Source organism: Salvelinus sp. IW2-2015, linkage group LG20 (genome assembly GCF_002910315.2).
Source record: "Salvelinus sp. IW2-2015 linkage group LG20, ASM291031v2, whole genome shotgun sequence".
In the NCBI taxonomy this organism is placed as follows: Eukaryota; Metazoa; Chordata; class Actinopteri; order Salmoniformes; family Salmonidae; genus Salvelinus; species Salvelinus sp. IW2-2015.
In genome coordinates this window covers 1,846,985-1,866,952 of record NC_036860.1, presented here as the reverse complement: position 1 = coordinate 1,866,952, position 19,968 = coordinate 1,846,985, and the positions used below count along the sequence as shown (strand labels likewise).

Below are 19,968 nucleotides of genomic sequence, written 5' to 3'. Positions count from 1 at the left end.
TGAGAAATGGATTGTATATGTGTGCCATTCAGAGGGTGAATGGACAAGACAAAATACTTAAGTGTCTGAATGGGGTATGGTAGTAGGTGCCTGGTAGGTGCAAGAACTGCAATGCTGCTGGGTTTTCATGCTCAACAGTTWCCTGTGTGTCAAGAATGGTCCACCACCCAAAGGACATCGAGCCATCTTGACACAACTGTGGGAAACATTGGAGTCAACATGGGCCAGCATCCCTGTGAAACCCTTTCGACACCTTGTCATCCATTTCCCAACGAATTGAGTCTGTTCTGGGCAAAGAGGGGTGCAAATCAATATTAGGAAGGTGGGTATGTGTGTGCATGACGCAACAGATGACAACATCATAAAAAGAACTCCAGACTCTTGTACCAACATAATTGTTTTGTTATTCAAATGGTACCAGCGATAGACACACCCTAGAAACCACCTGGGTTACAAAGCTGCAGGCTAGAGGTTGATAGGCACAATCCTAGAATCATTATTTAATAATCCCTATACAGTTCTGCTTCATTAGACCTAGTAATAAACGCGCCTTACAAATTAATAAACATGCCTTGGGCAACGCAGAGCATGGGCAGCAGTAAATATGCAAGCAAAACTAAAAACAAACACTCACTCACTTTCAGGTTTCGGTTAACACCACCTGATAAGTTCTTCTTTGTGGTGGGAGAGTTGTCTTTGGAATGTGGCAGTGACTACTGGCTACACATTCAGGTTGAAACATCAAAACCTGGCTGTGGAAAGCCCCAGTTTTTCTAAAGAAGATATTAATTAAGCTTAGCCTACCCCTCTTCCTTTACAGTAGCAACACAAGAATAAGCTACAAGTGCAGGTGCGTGTAGCAGAAGAATCTAAAATGATATTAATAACAGATGCATAATAGTAATAAAAGTGATTGTGGTGATGATTATCTTTCAATCAACCGGAAGCACATTGTTTCTTATGCGCTAAAGCCTCCAAGCTAAATAGCATACCAGCCTCCTTAAACCAAACTAAATGGAAAGGATACCAGAATGACTGGTTCACACACAGCAACATGAACATTTTCTGCCAGTCAGCAATACCTGTCATGCCAACCATTTGTTTGGAGTCAAAGTGGATAGTGGCAATATAGTGACTTTTTGTAATCTCTCTAGGAAAGGACTACTGTCACAGAAGGAGAAGAGATAACACACCTTTACATCAGATTKTGTTCCTGGCTGCGTGTATCCWAGCAGGTTATGGTCAAGTATTAACTTTCTGCTTGTGACTCATTGTCAATGATTTATATCTACAAGCAATGAAAACCAAGATGGCATTCCTCCCTTGTAGTTTGACCCCTTCTCCCTGGCAGGGCTGGGGCAAACCTTGTCATGCCCATCATCATAATATTATCACACTTACAATTACATCAAGCTTTTTGACACTGCATAAACAGGACCAAGGAAGTCAAAGACAATTACAGATGTACATACTGTACCCAATGTGTCATTTATGATAACGTAATTGCGTATAATGTGCCAGAATATTCGAGAAATTACAACTGATTGACACTTCACAGTATAAAATGAACTACAACTGATTGACACTTGATGGTTTAAAATGTACTATTGTAAAATCACTGTAGTGGAATAGAGATACACTGAGTGTACAAAATATTAGGAACACCTGCTCTTTCCATGACATAGACTGACCAGGTGAATCCAGGTGAAAGCTATGATCCCTTATTGACGTCACTTGTTAAATCCACTACAATCAATATAGATGAAGGGGAGGAGACAGGTTAAAGAATGATTTTTAAGCCTTGAGACAATTGAGAGATGGATTGTGTATGTGTGCCATTCAGAGGGTGAATGGACAAGACAAAATATTGAAGTGCCTTTGAACGGGGTATGGCAGTAGGTGCCAGGAGAACCGGTTTGAGTGTGTCAAGAACTGCAACGCTGCTGGGTTTTTCCACTCACATCAGTTTCTTATGTGTATCAAGACTGGTCCACCACCCAAAGGACATCCATCCAACTTGACACAACTGTGGGAAGCATTGGAGTCAACATGTTGGGGCGGCAGGTCGCCTAATGGTTAGAGTGTTGGGCCAGTAACTGAAAGGTTGCTGGATCGAATCCCCGAGCTGACAAGGTAAAAATCTGTCGTTCTGCCCCTGAACAAGGCACTGTTCCCCGGTAGGCCGTCATTGTAAATAAGAATTTGTTCTTAACTGACTTGCCTAGTTAAATAAAGGTTAAAAAATAAATAAAACATGGGCCAGCATCCCTGTGGAACGGTCTCGACACCTTGTAGTCCATGCCCCGATGAATTGAGGCTGTTCTGAGGGCAAAAGGGGATGCAACTCAAAATTAGGAAGGTGATCCTAATGTTTTGTACACTTAGTGTATATGGACAGATTGGAACTATATAAGAGCATAATCTCAGTCTCGCTTTATACTGTCTTCATCTTAACTCTTCGAACGCTCACTCAGTATTGACCCTAGAAATCAGATGAGGTGACTGAATGCTGCATGGCAGTGAGTGCCACATGGTTTACTGGTTGATGTCCCTTTCCATTCAATCAACAGTGGACTGACTCATCAATTCCTCATATTGATAAACTGAAGGAAAAACAGCTGACACTATCAAGATCTAAATAGACAAGAGTTACGGACCCATATTCAGCCTGTAGATATTTAGAGTAATAGTAAGTAGCCTATAGAGCATGACATAAATACCCCCCTACAGAACAAGAACATAATGGTCTGGGCTAATGCATAATCACAATCTATACCTGAGCTATTTTGCATCTGAGGGTCAAACACTGTGTATGTCAGAGGTCATTGACCGGCACTGTGGTCTATGTCATTTTCATGTACAAATATACAGTATATTGACAAGATAAGTCAACTGGAGGAAGGTAATGTTTTCAAAAATGTAATGTGTGCTCAAATAATACCAGGCTATTGCCAGTGACCAAAATTTAATTTGATAGAAATGAATGCTTACTCTGAATCACTGTAATTTACACCACATGTATAATACATGTATTAAAACTGTTACAGTTAGTAGCTATTAATGCGCATAAAATCCTATTTAAACAGACCAAAACCTCAATCCAAATCTAAACAACAAATGGAGCCAAAAAGGGCAAATTACCTGTTTAAAGTTTGTTTGGTTAATCTCAGGCTCAATGTAGAGTAGACTATCCTTCAAAGATATCATTTAGAAGTTATAGACTTCAGCTTTCCCTTAATCCAGTTTTAAAGTACAGTATTCACCTCACTATTCCACACTGTACACTCACACACTCCATGCCTTGTCAGGTACGCTACAGTACAGGTAAAGCCACTGCCTAGCAGCAGCAAGTCTTGGGAGTGGTTGCGATGTTCCTCAGTTTAACCCTCTCTTGCCTGCATAGATTGCGAGCACACATAATGCACAGAATGCAGCCAACACAACACTGATACCTTGCATAACTAATAATAACGTTTCAGAATTGAGAAACACTGAAGTAATGAAGTAATGAAGAAACACTGAAGGGAGTATCTTTACTCAATCGCCTGTTTACATTTTGCTAATTAAATAATTATGTCATGAGAACATTTCAGGATTCAGGACCTCTGCAAACAGTTCTGCTCAAAAACTTCAGTGTGTGTGTGTGTCAGTGTTTGTGTGCGGCCTGGCGTGGCATGGGGGCTAGCCTATTGGAGCGGAGTATGGAAACATGTGTTTGTGTGTGTTTGTTTCCAGTTGTTTGGGGCAAGGCTTGCAGCCCTACAGTACAGGAAAGGGCTCCTCATTTGTTTTGTAAACACACAGCACAGTGGCCCAGGGGTGCTGCTAACTGGGTACTACGGCTGGGTGGGTGTACCTAATTTCTACCAGCATATCACATGTGCAACCTTACTCCACACACAGAGATGTGTACAAAGCTCTTCCCCACCCCCCATTTCGCCAATCTGACCATAATTATATCCTCCTGATTCCTGCTTACAAGCAAAAACTCAAGCAGGAAGTACCAGTGACTCGCTCAATATGTGGCAGGGCTTGCAAACTATTACGGATTACAAAGGGAAACCCAACCGCTAGATGCCCAGCGATGAAAGCCTACCAGACGAGCTTAATGCCTTCTATGCTCGCTCTGAGGCAAGCAACCCTGAACCATGCATTAGAGCACCAGCTGTTCCGGTGACTGTGTGATCACACTCTCCTTAGCCGATGTGAGTAAGACCTTTTAAACAGGTCAATATTCACAAGGCCGCAGGGCCAGATGGATTATCAGGATGCGTACTCAACGCATGTGCTGACCAACTGGCAAGTGTCTTCACTGACATTTTACACCTCTCCCTGACCGAGTCTGTAATACCTACATGTTTCAAGCAGACCACCATAGTCCCTGTGCCCAAGAATGCCAAGGTAACCTGCCTAAATGACTACCGCCCCGTAGCACTCACTTCTGTAGCCATGAAGTGCTTTGAAAGGCTGGTCATGGCTCATTTGAACTCCATCATCCCAGAAACCCTAGACCCACTACAATTCGCACACTGCACCAACAGATCCACAGATGACGCAATCTCTATTTCACTCCACATTGCCCTTTCCCACCTGGACAAAAGAAACACCTACAGGAGAATGCTGTTCGGCATTCATCACCATAGTGCCCTCAAAGCTCATCACTAAGCTAAGGACCCTGAGACTAAACACCTCCCTCTGCAACTGGATCCGGGACTTCCTGACGGACTGCCCCCAGATGGTAAGGGTAGGCAACAACACATCTGCCACGCTGATCCTCAACACAGGGGCCCCTCAGGGATGCGTGCTTAGTCCACTCCTTTACTCCCTGTTCACCCACGACTTCGTGGCCACGCACGACTCCAACACCACCATTAAGTTTGCCAATGACACAATGGTGGTAGGCCTGATCACCGACAACGATGAGACAGCCTATAGGGAGGGGATCACAGACCTGGCAGTGTGGTGCTAGGACAACAACCTCTCCCTCAACATGAGAAAGACAAAGGAGCTGATTGTGGACTACAGGAAAAGGAGGGCCCATTCACATCAACAGGGTTGTAATGGAGCGAGTCGAGTGCTTCAAGTTCCTTGATGTCTACATCACTAACAAACTATCATGGTCCAAACACACCAAGACAGTCATGAAGGGCACACAACAATGCCTATTCCCCCTCAGGAGACTGAAAAGATTTGGCTTGGGTCCTCAAAACGTTCTACAGGTGCACCGTCGAGAGCCTCCTGACTGGTTACATCACCGCTTGGTATGGCAACTGCTCAGCATCCGACTGCAAGGCGCTACAGAGTGTAGTGTGTACAGCCCAGTACATCACTGGGGCCAAGCTTCCTGCCATCCAGGATCTCTATACCAGGTGATTTTTTTATTATTTTTATTTTACCTTTATTTAACTAGGCTAGTCAGTTAAGAACACATTCTTATTTTCAATGACAGCCTAGTGGGTTAACTGCCTTGTTCAGGGGCAAAACTCCAGACATTTTACCTTGTCAGCTCAAGGATTCAATCTTGCAACCTTTTGGTTACTAGTCCAACGCTCTAACCACTAGGCTACCTGCCGCAATGTCAGAGGAAGGCCCTAAAAATGACCAAAGACTCCAGCCACCCAAGTCATAGACTTGAATTCAGCGCATGTGACAAATACAATTTCATTTGATTTGTATCCAATACACTCACTGACAGAAACAGAGAAGAGTGCATTTATTGCTTAAGAGCTACAGAAAATGTTATGGTACTGTGAGTGAGACATGATCAGATGATCGAAAGCTCATTGAGTCATACTGCATGTTACATCCTGTCCAATTTGTATGTTGCTAATTATACCTCTACCACAAAGCATCTAGCAGTTATTTATTCTCATGTTGCAGTCAGACACAGGCTACATTTAGAATTACTTAGCTATTAAGGCAAGAAAAAAAGTTCACGCTCTCATGACTGTTTACACTTGAAGATTTTATTTACAAAATGCTATATCCACCCATTTTTCACATTTGGTTGCAACATTTGGTTGTACCTTCATGTGTGTGTAAAATATTACTGTTCTCAGATTTTTTATTAATAGATTTTAGATGTGTATGAAAATGTATTTTTTTGCTAAATGTTATACAGTATATCCATTCTTTAGCCGGAATGGAATGTTCGTATCCTATATATTTGACTGTGATATCTGGATGTCTCACCTAGCAATCTTAAGATGAATGCACTTACTGCAAGTGCCTCTGAATAAGCAATGACTAAACAATGTTTGTATATATTGATGTCACAAATGTATCATTTGTACATTTCTTTATACAACATGTAGTTATTTGTTATATTTAACTGTGTAAAACCTAGCAGTACTACTTATTTATCTGAGAGTGAGGTGGATATATAATATTTTGCAAAAAATATGATTATTTGTCTCTCTGAAATTAAACCATCAAGTGATAGATTTTAAACAAATACATGTCTGTCATTGAACAACCCCATGCCATGATTAGATAGTGAAAAAACAGACCAATCTCTTTCATAATTTCTTCAAACAATAAATGCTAATTTACCAACATTTCTGAAAATGGATATAGAGCGTAAAGTTTTTAACTCATACAGCCTGGGTGGTTTACAATAGTGAGTTATCAGGTTAAGGGGTGCATACCTTAAATTATTTGGATGGGATACAGTCTTTATAAATGATGAATGGATTCTTCCTTATGTAGCTGCTTACAGAGGTTGACCAACTCATTGGCTGTCAAGTTCTAAATATAATATCCACTACTCCAAATGTAATTGAATGATTCCATGTTTCTCAACCATGATAAATGATAGTGTAATTCTACATGTCACCTACAGTTCGGCTTCCATATAACAAACATTATTGTTTATTGTTTATTGCTGTAAGTAGAACCTATATCGAGTCACTTGACGAAAGGCCACAGAATCAAAAGCCGAAACCGAGGAATCACGAGGAATCACATAATGTTTATTTTGTGTCAAACGCAACGAGGTGAACAGACACAAAATGAGGCTGAAATCCAATCGATTGTTATTGTGCAGACATGCATAGTCCTTTTTAGTGAGTGGCCATGTTTTAAAGACACTTCCGTTTGTTTCTTACTGGAACTCAACCTGATTAAATATAACAGAAATCAAACTGTGCAGGTGAGAATGAAGCAAACACCTCTAAAATAGTGGAGGCTGCTAATAATGGCCAGAATGGAGTGAACAGAATGGTATCAAATACATGGTTTTCATGTGTTTAATACCATTCAATTAACTCCATTCCAGACATTATTAGGAGCCATCCTCCCCTCAGCAGCCTCCACTGCAGTCTAAAAGTATTACTATGTTGACTAAAATGTAACCCAATGTTAGTAATCTTTGTGCAGGTTCAGATATTCCCCAGCAGTCTATAGCTGCGTGGTGACTTGTCTCAGTTCTGCTCAAAATGTATTCAGTGTCAACCAGTTTTGTAACAAGAAGTGTCAAAAGTTGAGTAGTCAATAAAAAGATAAGATGTTGAATACATAGGATGGTTACATGTGAATTACTTTACACAGATAGTAGGCAGGACAAAGAGCGTTACACACTTTCAATMGTTAACTTAACACTGGTGCAGCAGGTTAAACATAAAATGCAGATTCATTTAAAAAAAATTATCATCAAAGAATTTAAAACAGGCAGGCAATAATGACTCGAAAGTCAAACATTAAACTAATTTCTATTATATTTAAACTACATTAGTACAGCATGAACTTTGAACTTACCCTGGCTCTATCTATTGCATTCTCAGTGTCACCAGATCACAAACTTCTGACATAAATGCATGTCAATTGTAATCCAAACTCAACAAAACCATGGGACTCCACTTTTGACACCTGAATAAGTTTGTCTCTTTGCGCCTATGAGAGATCTGAAGCCTTTGACCCTCCTCTCTGCACAACATACTTGTGTCTGAGCGTTGTAATTGCATGGTTCCTGCATCATAACATATCTCCCTTCCCAGTCAGATCCAAGCCTGATAAAGTTCCTTTGGGAGAAGAAGTTCAGGCTTTCTGAGGAAAATGTGTATTTCAAAGTATCTTGCCCCATAAGTGAATGTGTTGTTTTATGTGTCTTTTGTCATGTTGTTTCAAGTACAACATTAGACTGCGGTGTAATGCATATCATCTCTGCAGTTCATGTAAAGCGGTGATTCAGGATAGCTTATAAATTATTTTAATGAACAAATTAATGTGAACATTTTTTTTTCAGAATCTAGACATACTCCATATGTTAGAGCACACTATAAAGGAGGATAATGACACCAAGATGTTGTCTGTATCATGTACAGTTCACAGATTATAGGGTCTAACAGGAGGCATGTAAGGTCTAAAAGGGCCTAAAATGGCCACTTTCATCATGATTTTCAAAAAAATAGTTTGTGATACAAATGTAAAAAGCATGTTAAACATCCTTTCTCTGAAGTTTCTATGCGAGATCTGTCAAAACAATCTCTTTGCAAGATCACCCCCACTGGCGTGGAATCGCCCACTGAACAACCCTGATCTAAATCCTCCCTAATCCCTCTCGTCTCTCCTATAATTTTTCTATTACTCTATCTGACCTAAAAACATGTTCATGCACTTTTTACAGCTCTTTAAATCACTGTGAGCGTGAGTGGTATAACCAGAGAACTTTTACATTTTAATATTGTTTGAAAAGTTGAAAAGCGTCCTGGATTGATTCCCCTCTTCCCCTGGAGTCAAACTCACCACTTCCTGCCGCCACGGCTCAAAAAAGCATACTCTCCGGTGACGTTACCTCAGCAGTGCCGCCCTGTAACTGACCCTCTTTTCCTTTGTCTTCCATGGTTTCCTCTGTCCTTCCTATTTCATTATCGCTGTGGCCAAAGCATTAAACGGACTGGCCACAACCTCATGACTAACGCTAGCAGACAGAACCTCATGTGTTTCTCCTGACTATTGTGTGTGGTGTCATTGACAGCAGTGTTCATGCTGATCACCATTGTATTCCTGCTCTTTTCTTTTGAACACACTTCCTTCACCACTATTGGCAATTGAGGAGTCACAGATTCAAGACTGAACTATAGCTATAGTCTCCTGAGAAGTTGAACTTGTTCAACGAATCAGTTGACTGCAACTTTCAGTGAAAAAGTCAAGTTACCAGACAGAAATACGGTAAACAAATCTCTTCCTGAAGTTTTAACTTGAATATTTAATTGCATTCGTCACATGCTTCGTAAACAACAGGTTTAGACTAACAGTGAAATGCTTACTTACGCGCCCTTCCCAACAATGCAGAGAGAAAGAAAATAGAGAAATAATAGAAAAGTAAAACACTTAATAATAAAAGTAATAATAAATACATAATGAGTAACAACTAACAACTAACAACTATATACACAGGGTGCCAGTACCGAGCTGTCGGGAGCTTCATGAAATGGGTTTCCATGGCCGAGAAGCCTAAGATCACCATGCGCAATGCCAACCATCGGCTGGAGTGGTGTAAAGGTCGCCGCCATTGGACTGTGGAGGAGTGGAAACGTGTTCTCTGGAGTGATGAATCACGTTTCACCATCTGGCAGTCTAACGGACAAATCTGGGTTTGGCGGATGCCAGGAGAACGCTACCTGCCCCAATGCATAGTGCCAACTGTAAAGTTTGGTGGAAAAGGAATAATGGTCTGGGGCTATGCCCCTTAGCTCCATGGTTTGGGCTAGGCCCTTTAGCTCCAGTGAAGGGAAATCTTAACGATATAGCATTCAATGACATTCTAGATGATTCTGTGCTTCCAACTTTGTGGCAACAGTTCAGGGGAGGCCCTTTCCTGTTTCAGCATGAAAATGCCCCCGTGTACAAAGCGAGGTCCATACAGAAATGGTTTGTCGAGATCGGTGTGGAAGAACTTGACTGGCCTACACAGAGCCCTGACCTCAACCCCATCAAACACCTTTGGGATGTATTGGAACACTAACTGCGAGTCAGGCCTAATCAGTGCCCGACCTCACTAATGCTCTTGCGGCTGAATGGAAGCAAGCCCCTGCAGCAATATTCCATCATCATCTAGTGGAAAGCGTTCCCAGAAGAGTGGAAGCTGTTATAGCAGCAAAGGGGGGACCAACCACATATTATTGCCCATAATTTTGCAATGAGTTACCACATACTTTTGATCATGTACTGTGTGTACATATAACTAGGAATATTATGCCCGATAAAAACWGTAGTAGCAGCGCATGTGATGAGCCAAAAAGTTTGTGCAAAAAGGGTCAATGCGGATAGTCCGGGTAGCTATTTGGTTAACTATTTAGCAAACAATTTAGCAGTCTTATGGCTTGGGAGTAGAAGCTGAATATGTGGATGTTGCCTGGAACTACCTTGATTTCCTCAACAACATTTAGTTGTAGACAGTGCCTCCCTGTGGTATCTTAAGCAATGGAGGAAAGAAAATGTCCACCATCTGTGAACAGGTTCTTCTGCACCCTGCCCACAGTGTTAACTGTCTGACTTGATATGCAATTCCAACTATTTGCTTGGTATTTGTAATTGCTATGTACAAAGCCAATGAGTGTCTGTTTATCTGCCTGTCTTGCTGTATAGCTCGATGGACAACTCCCCCACCCTTCCTCCCATTCTTACTTCCTTGAGACAGATGGTACGGAGTATTTGTCACAAAAGGAGGTCATATTGTTCATTTTCATGTTTGACCGTTAGAGCCTCGCAATATAAAAACATGATCACTTCTAAACAATTTATTCATAAAACAGCTGCATTTTACCATACAGACTAATCCAACATGTATCCTATAATAGCTAGCCACTTCCTATGGAAGGGCCCCCCAGATATTAAACTTCATGGGATACTATTACTCTATMAACTGTAAAAGGCCCCGTAAATGCCCCATGTAATGAAGTGCTTCACCTTTAATCAACAGTCATCCCTTCATAGGCACATACATAGCGTGAGGGAAAGACTGTGGCCCCAATGCGATCAAATAGGCAAGTCGCACTGCAGGGTCACTACTTACAAACACTTTACAGATAATACTTTTACCTGTGTCTGTGTTGGAGATGGAGAAGTGGGAGCGATAACAGGTGTAGGTTCAGCCACAGCAGCAGGACTCACTGTCGGGGCCTTCTCCACTATTATAGGGGACTCATCCAGCTTCAGGTCCAATATTGATTCATAAATATTCTCAGAGTCCTCCTTTGATTCATCCTCAGCCTCCACACTAGATTTCTCATTTTCTCCCTCCTCCAGCTCCAGAGGACATTCCGGCTCTTTCAGAGGTTCCTGATGGGGAATCCCGTCACCGGTGACCTCGGCATCAGGAATGATGGGCCTCTCCACTGGGACGGCCTGGGAGGGCCGTTGGAGGGGGTCAGCTGGGCTGAAGCTGGGGGCTCGGGGGTTCAGGGAGAGAGGCTCCTCCACCGACAGGGAGGAGCCGAAGAGCGAACCGGAACTCAGGCTTAATTGCTTCTTGTGTTTGGCACTACTGTTGGCTTGAGGCGAGGGCACTGTTAAGGGAACCTCAAGGGCAACGTTGGAGTGAAGGCCCGGCAGAGAGTCGTTCAGTCCGCTGCGCTTCAATGCCCCAGGAGACGGGTCGTGGAATTCTACGGGTACGCCAAATGTGGACATGCGGTGCTCAGTCTTCTGATGTCTCTTCGGGGAGCGGAGACGGATAGTCACCTCATCTCCTGCCCTCGTTTCTGCCCGGTCTGGTACYGAGTGCTTTGGGACTGGCACTGGCACCGGCGCAGGAACCGGAATTGGAACCAAATCAGGACTGGGTGGGTCAGCAAAGTCCAGCGGGGATGGGAACTCTGCGGGGAGCTCCTTGACGTATTTAGCAGGTATATAGAAGGGCCTTGCTTGCTCGTTCTTCCTCACGTGCCACCAGTGGTCATTGGTCTTGGCCAGCAGGATGTAGCGTTCGTTGGGCTTGATGGACACCAGGCCCCCATCGCGGCCCATGTACTCATACTCAAACTCTACCAGCACCAGCCCCATGTTGCACACCAAGGAGGACATTGTGGCAGCGTGGTGGCCGTGGCAGTGTCTGTTGTGGCCAGCCACCCCCTCCCTTTCCCCAAGAACGGTCAAGGCTCCACTACAGCCCTCCTAAAGGGAACAAAAAAATATTAGAATTGTTACATTACTCATACTTTTCAAAGGTATTGCATTACCTTACTGTTCTTGTAAATATACAGTATGTTCTGTACATATACAGTTGAAGTCGAAAGTTGACATACACCTTAGCCAAAAACATTTAAACTCAGTTTTTCACAATTCCTGACATTTAATCCCAGTAAAAATTCCCTGTCTTAGGTCAGTTAGGATCACCACTTTATTTTAAGAATGTGAAATGTCAGAATAAAAGTAGAGAGAATGATTTATTTCAGCTTTTATTGCTTTCATCACATTCCCAGTGGGTCAGAAGTTTACATACACTCAATTAGTATTTGGTAGCATTGCCTTTAAATTGTTTATCTTGGGTCAAACGTTTTGGGTAGCCTTCCACAAGCTACCCACAATAAGTTGGGTGAATTTTGGCCCATTCCTCCTGACAGAGCTGGTGTAACTGAGTCAGGTTTGCATGCCTCCTTGCTCGCACACGCTTTTTCAGTTCTGCCCACAAATATTCTATTGGATTGAGGTCAGGGCTTTGTGATGGCCACTCCAATATCTTGACTTTCTTGTCCTTAAGCCATTTTGCCACGGCTTTGGAAGTATTCTTGGGGTCATTGTCCATTTGGAAGACCCATATGCGACCAAGCTTTAACTTCCTGACTGATGTCTTGAGATGTTGCTTCAATATATCCACATAATTTTCCCGCTTCATGATGCCATCTATTTGGTGAAGTGCACCAGTCCCTCTTGCAGCAAAGCACCCCCACAACATGATGCTGCCACCCCCGTGCTTCACTGTTGGGATGTTCTTCAGCTTGCAAGCCTCCCCCTTTTCCCTCCAAACATAACGATGGTCATTATGGCCAAACAGTTCTATTTTTGTTTCATCAGACCAGAGGACATTTCTCCAAAAAGTACGATCTTTGTCCCCATGTGCAGTTGCAAACCGTAGTCTAGCTTTTTTTATGGCAGCTTTGGTGCAGTGGCTTCTTCCTTGCTGAGCGGCCTTTCAGGTTATGTTGATATAGCACTCGTTTTACTGTGAATACAGACACTTTTGTACCTGTTTCCACCAGCATCGTCACAAGGTCCTTTGCTGTTGTTCTGGGATTGATTTGCACTTTTCGCACCAAAGTACGTTCATCTCTAGGAGACAAAACGCGTCTCCTTCCTGAGCGGTATGATGGCTGCGTGGTCCCGTAGTGTTTATACCTGCGTACCTTTGTTTGTACAGATGAACGTGGTACCTTCAGGCGTTTGGAAATTTCTCCCAAGGATGAACCAGACTTGTGAAGGTCTACAATTTTTGGCTGATTTATTTTGATTTCCCATGATGTCAAGCAAAGAGGCCCTGAGTTTGAAGGTAGGCCATGAAATACATCCACAGGTACACCTCCAACTGACTCAAATTATGTCGATTTGCCTATCAGAAGTTTCTAAAGCCATGACATAATTTTCCAAGCTGTTTAAAGGCACAGTCAACTTAGTGTATGTAAACTTCTGACCCACTGGAATTGTGATAGAGTGAATTATAAGGGAAATAATCTGTCCGTAAACAATTGTTGGAAAAATGACTTGTGTCATGCACAAAGTAGATGTCCTAACCGACTTGCCAAAACTATAGTTTGTTAACAAGAAATTTGTGGAGTGGGTGAAAAACTAGTTTTAATGACTCCAACCTAAGTGTATGTAAACTTCCGACTTCAACTGTACATCTTCATGTTTTTAAATATACATATACATATTGCAGTACACATGATCTTGTCACTATCAAATGGTAGTATATAAGTATATATGTACATGGGAATGTGTACATTAGGTCATTCCAGTTGAAGCACCAACACTACAAAATATGTGTTCAGCAAACACGGCAGATCTCTCGATGGCCACGKCCCACGCCCATTGTCAACAGATACTGTTTAACTTCAAAGATTACCCAGCTGCCAAGTGGTCACACACACACTACCAGTAGATATAATAGTCAACCCCCTATAGCTCTATCATGACAGCACATAGATCACTGCTTGTGACACATCTGGACATCTGTCAATCCAGCAAATGTGGAAATGACATGTCATGATAATGCTGTTCTCCATTTAGAAGTTTCATATAAGTCCTTTAAGGAAGTTGGTTGGAATGKATTTGATTTGGTTGATATGCATGTCCATTTTAGGGCTTAAAATGTACTGTTTRAAGCCCTAAAATGGACAAGTGTTATGTCATGAAAAAAGCAGAACATGTCATATGTTCCCTTTTAGCTTTCCTAAATGATTTTTCTGACTATGCATGTCACCAGATTATGTTAGCCTGTTAAGCTAAACCCTAGGTATTATCTTGGGGAGCCAATGCAAGTATTCAGGTCTCTGGCAAGGTTACTCATCACACAAGCGTAGTCACCTCTTGTTGCACTAACTAACTAGTTTGGTAGAGTATAATGTAATTTGGTAGAGGATGATATTTTCATGGTGTTTTTCATGGTCATTTGTAAATATTACAGATTTTCCCTGARTGGTGAAAAATCACAGCACCGGAAGCCTTTCCTAAGCTTTAAACATCCTATAAATACCTTCTGTCTCTCCTCTCCTCTGCGTGTTTGTTTGTCCCAGTCAATCATTTGGCTAACCCTTATTTTTAGGACTTTAATGAATATCTGCATTGCTTGATTTGCGAGTGTGACAGTTTAGTGGTAGTTCCATCCTCTCTTTGGGCTGGCTGGGATGGCTGGGCTGGCTGGGCTGGCTGGGATGGGGCGTACACAAAGAGAGAAGCAGGAAAAAGTAGTGTCGTTCTCAGCAACATGATAAAATATATCATAACACCGACCAGTCCGTGGCGGGCCAGACATCATGAAACAGGATGTGCTCGCGATGGAAGTCGTTCCTCATCATAGATCTGGGAGCAGCATACCCTACACTAATAAATACCCTAGTACTAACTGTAATCCTTAGGGSTCAAAACTGACCTTAGATCAGCTGAAAGGTCACGTGCATGCACACACACACACGTGCGTAAACAGACCTCACACACAATAGGAAAATTACATATCCATTCTGACATCAAAACCTGTTTTGGTCTTGTCTAAGAGTAGCTTACCATGACGTGTCAAAGTGAGAACGAGTTGACCTCTCTCCTCAAGGCCAATTTAGAGCAGTCAAAATATGTCATCATAGAAATCAAGTGACCCCTCTTTCTCTCACATCTTAAGAATATCACACAGACATACACCCACACACATATATGTCTCTCTTATCTCAGACCACAACGCTAAACCACATACTGTCTACCACTCAAGGAAACACAACTCTTTTTAACCTAAGGGAAAGGGTGGAATTTGCCTATTTCAACACTGAAAATGAAAATACATTGCATTTGTATGCTTGTTCTATGTTTTTATGTCAGTATTCTCAATTGCAGGTAGATTGAACGGCTATCTTCATTATTACTAATGACTGACACTCTGCCTACTGCTTGCCATTGTGTGCAGGCCCAAATACCAGTAGTCAAACATAATGACAGTGTATTTTAACACTACATAGCATACAGCATGTTCTTGTACAGGTGTCTCCTCTCAATAGATTTGTCTTATGCACCAATACTCTCTTAGAACAACACAGTGCAGCTTGAGCAATTCCCATAGACCAGTAGAACAGCCCACGGAGCACGTCTGCCAATGCTACAACGTGTCTGGCTTGTATTTCTGGTCTAACCTGATTCTACTACGTGATCAGATGTGCTCACTGCTCAGYTAATTAACCAGTGACGAAGGACTGACAATCAAAAATAACTCTGGGGAGGGAGAGGGGACAAGGCAGGGCTAGTCATGTGATACGTATATCCTTTCTGTGTCTGTCGCTGCAGTGGGAAGAAAGAGAGATGAGAGAATTTAGAGAAAGAGAAAATGAGAGAGAGGGTTTAGAGATAAAGAGAGAGAGGGGAGAAAGATAGAGAAGGGGTAAAGAGAAAAAAATAATTGGCTGGCTATTCCCTTTATCCCTCTCTACTTTGTTTACACTGTAAACACTGGCCCCTTCCAGCTCCACCTCTGCATGGAACCTGGAAGCCACTCCCATCATTCACTCCAACCTAACAACAAAACTGGTTAACAYACTGGATGACATATTAGATGGGCCTCCAGTGCAAGGCAATGCATTTCAATTGAATAGCCTACACCATTCCATAGTCATTTTTAGGCCTTGGGGGTATTTTGTGGATTATCTGTTCAGAGTCAGACCTACATCTGTAGCAGCCGAGCCATCCTCCCTATATCACTGACAACCTGCTCCAGCATGCCCGAATAGCAGAGTGAGTCCTCTGCAGAGGGCAGAACCACCACAGCCCGAGAGAGCAGAGGGTGGAGACGGAGAGAGCGGAACAGCCCAGCCTCCTTCTACACTGAACAGAAGGAGGGAGTTAGCCCACCGGAATGGCAATCCTGTGGTTTACCAAAGGAACAGAAACCCCAGAAGGGAGCGCCTAGCCCGGCTCCAGAGATAAAGCCACACAAACTCTCAGTGCCAAGCTCACTGCTCYTGTATCCATATCTCGTAACATGACATAACAAATAAGGCTTTGTGAAAATGCAGAGTTTCATAGGATTGAACTAGGGCGCTTCTTGTAGAGAAAAGTAACCTGTTTGACGACTTYATAACATTTCAGTGACTCCCTCCCTCTGGGAAAGAACAGAAAGGGAGAAGAATGARCGATATGCTCAATGCAGTGATTCATCATGTCAGTGCAAGTCAGAAAAGAGTGCCCGTCCCAGCAAACTTTTTCTGGGTCTCAAAACGTTCCCAAAATGTTTATAAAATGTTTTCAGAACAGATTCTGTACATTGTTCTTGCCTTTCACTGTACCATTTCAATCACACACATGCATATATTTCTTACAATGCACAATGTTTTCATAACTTTATCAAGTGTGATTGTAGACTTTTTGTGTTCAGAAAGWGTCTGTTGTAGCATTAATGTCTTAACACTTGCTCAGAACTCGAAATAACAAATACAGTATCTAACACTCAACAAACATCCTTGCTGGGTTGGTATCTATGCTGTTGAGGAACACCCTCCAACTCAAAAAGGCTGATGAAAAGAGAGAACAATTGGAGGAGGCAGATCCCATTCAGCCTGTGTTTAAATACGGAAACCTCTCTTTTTCCTCTGGTTGGGCTCCCTTTGACCTCGCTCAGTGTCTCTGGTTCCTGGCCGGATGTCTAGGATGGAAAAGAGTAAGGCTGCACTGCTTAGCTTACCCCTGCAAATATGGAACACCTCTGAACTGTGGCGCTCCACACTCCCAGGCCTCGACACTAAACCTTGTTCCAAATTTAGCACGGCTCTCTATTCTCTAATTTTGTTAACCTTTCAAATAAGGCTATGCAGAGCTCAAGGCAGAACAACAGCACATAATATTAGAGCTTTAAGGATTCAGGAGAAAAGCAGTGATGGTGGTTAATGCAACCACATTAAATGGGTAGCTGAGTGGGTAGAGCGGTGGGCCAGTAACCGAATGGTTGCTAGATCGAATCCCTGAGCTGACAAGGTAAAACAAATTGTCGTTCTGCCCCTGAACAAGGCAGTTAACCCACTGTTCCTAGGCTGTCATTGTAAATAAGAATTTGTTCTTAACTGACTTGCCTAGTTAAATAAAGAAAAGTAGTCACAAAACCAACATGAACCAATGGTTCAGTTCTGCCATTCAAAAATTAACCAAAACACCTGAACAAGGTGATGTTGGTTTGTGGGACACAGAAGTGTCTCAATAGGAGGGAGGGTGGACTTGCTGGAATGTGTCCTGTACAGATGTAGGATCTATATTGTCGCAGCAAATTAATCCTGTAGCAACAGGACTTGAAAGTTTAGTCCATAATGTTGCTTGATCGGTGGTTATGGTATTAGCTGGCCAAATGTAGGCTACATGAAAAGTCTAATACTGTTAAAACAACCCTATGTGAGAGTGTGTGTTTTCAGTGAATGTATGTAAAGCTCATCTGCATTTCCTGCGGTGCAGGAACACTCRCAGCAACAAAAAAMMGATCTAATTAAGATCCTYCACCTYTATGTGTATAACCGAGCCCGCYGCACTACCCTRTTTCCCTCCACACCCACCCCAACCAGGCAGGAGCAGGAATGTAGTGTGAGCGCTCCAGGGACACATACACTCAATATGTTCCTGTCCTGTAAACACACCCAACAACACACTCAACAACACACTCAAAACAGAGAAAGAGAGGAATATAAAGGGACACCCATACTATCTCTGAATGTATGGCTGTCATAAAAATCAAATGCTGAGATTAGCCACAGAAAGCGATGAAAAATTAAACCTGAAGATGAAGGTTTAGATATGAATATGAGTCATGACCACTGGGGTGTTGACCAAACACCACAAGATCATTCTCAGAGATCAACATGTGACACAATCGTAATTTTCCTGAGTGATTCGCATGTGACAGAATCACAACAACATCCATGGTGAACTTTCACCCTTTCACTAAGTATGTGATTGGTCAAACACAGACAACAACAGCCAAACAGCAGTCACACACTGGGCATCTAGCGTTAAACATGTGTTGTTTTCATACATTRGAATAAGAGCCCTCGCCCCTGGCTTGTTAAAAAAAGGTCCCACTTCCCAACAGAACCCTCAAACAACATCTCTGCCATGGCAACAAAAAAACAAAAAAAGCATACACTTCTGAGTAACAAGGTGTGATAAGGTACAACAATCACCACATAAATAAGTCTATTAAAAGATTTTTGCAGAAAATGTACCTGGAGCAAGAGGACAGCAYAACCATCCTATAGCCTGTGTTCCAAGCTCCCACGGTTTCTTCAGCAGAGTCCCAGATCTCACTAACAGGTTGCTCTGTTCTGTCTTTCACTCTTTTCTTCTCACTGATCCCCCCCTGCCCTCTCCTTCTTCTTCCTCTGGCCGGCCTCCACTCCCCTCCTCCGCTTTCTGTCTTTTCACCTGGGGCTGAAAGGTTCCAGCTCTGGTTGGAGAGCCTCTGGGCAGTGTGTGTGGTGGAGAGAGAATGTGTGTATGTGTGTGTGTGTGTGTGTGTATGTGTGTGAGGAGGGAGAGTGCTCTTTGCGTGTGTGCCGGTCGCAGCTTGCCTGCTTCTTCTGTCTGCATTCATTTCCTGTTCTAGCGCGCACATCCCCGCTTCAGAGAAGTGAGAGGCAGAGCGACAGGAAGAAAGAGTGAGACAGAGAGAGAGAGAGAGAAGAGAGAGAGAGAAGGAGAGAGAGAGAGAGAGAACAAACACCATTGTAATACAACCCATATTTATGTTTATTTATTTTCCCTTTTGCACTTTAACTATTTTGCACATTGTTACACACTGTATATAGACATAATATAACATTTGAAATTTCTTTATTCTTTTGGACTTCTGTGAGTGTAGGTTTACTGTTAATTTGTATTGTTTATTTCATTTTTGTTTATTATCTACTTCACTTGCTTTGGCAATGTTAACATATGTGTCCATACCAATAAAGCCCTTAAATTGAATTGAAATGTAATTTAATTGAGAGCGAGAGAGGAAGAGAGAGAGAGAGAGAGAGAGAGAGAGAGAGAGAGAGAGAGAGAGAGAGAGAGAGAGAGAGAGAGAGAGAGAGAGGAGGAAGAGAGAGAAGAGAGAGAGAGAAGGTTGGGTTCTATGTGTGGGCATTATGAGGGCAGCTAGTCTCTCATTCACAGGTCTTTGTAAGATTCTGATGAATAGATAGAGAAAGCCATATGACTGGCTGCAATGAGCTATTATTCGACAACAGCATTTAAATGAGTGAAAAATGGCAAAGTTGATTTGATCAAAATGATTTTAGGATGTAGACAAAAGGGAGT

The 19,968-nt window shown here is 42.5% G+C and overlaps 1 protein-coding gene across 2 annotated transcripts in view; it reads right to left on the bottom strand.

Annotated features, from left to right (window-relative positions):
• LOC111980555 (rho GTPase-activating protein 27) overlaps positions 1 to 19,243 on the bottom strand; it is a 32,294-nt gene extending 13,051 nt beyond the window's left edge. Inside the window, exons 1-2 of one of the 2 annotated variants that reach the window (XM_070433750.1) lie at positions 18,894 to 19,243; positions 11,041 to 12,114 (exon numbers count right to left, since the gene is read on the bottom strand). In XM_070433750.1, coding sequence (XP_070289851.1) covers positions 11,041 to 12,024 — 984 coding nt within the window. In that variant the 5' untranslated portion in view covers positions 12,025 to 12,114; positions 18,894 to 19,243. The remainder of the gene's footprint in view (positions 1 to 11,040; positions 12,115 to 18,893) is intronic. The other variant, XM_024011350.3, reaches the window with a different exon arrangement.
• Positions 19,244 to 19,968: the final 725 nt, after the last annotated feature.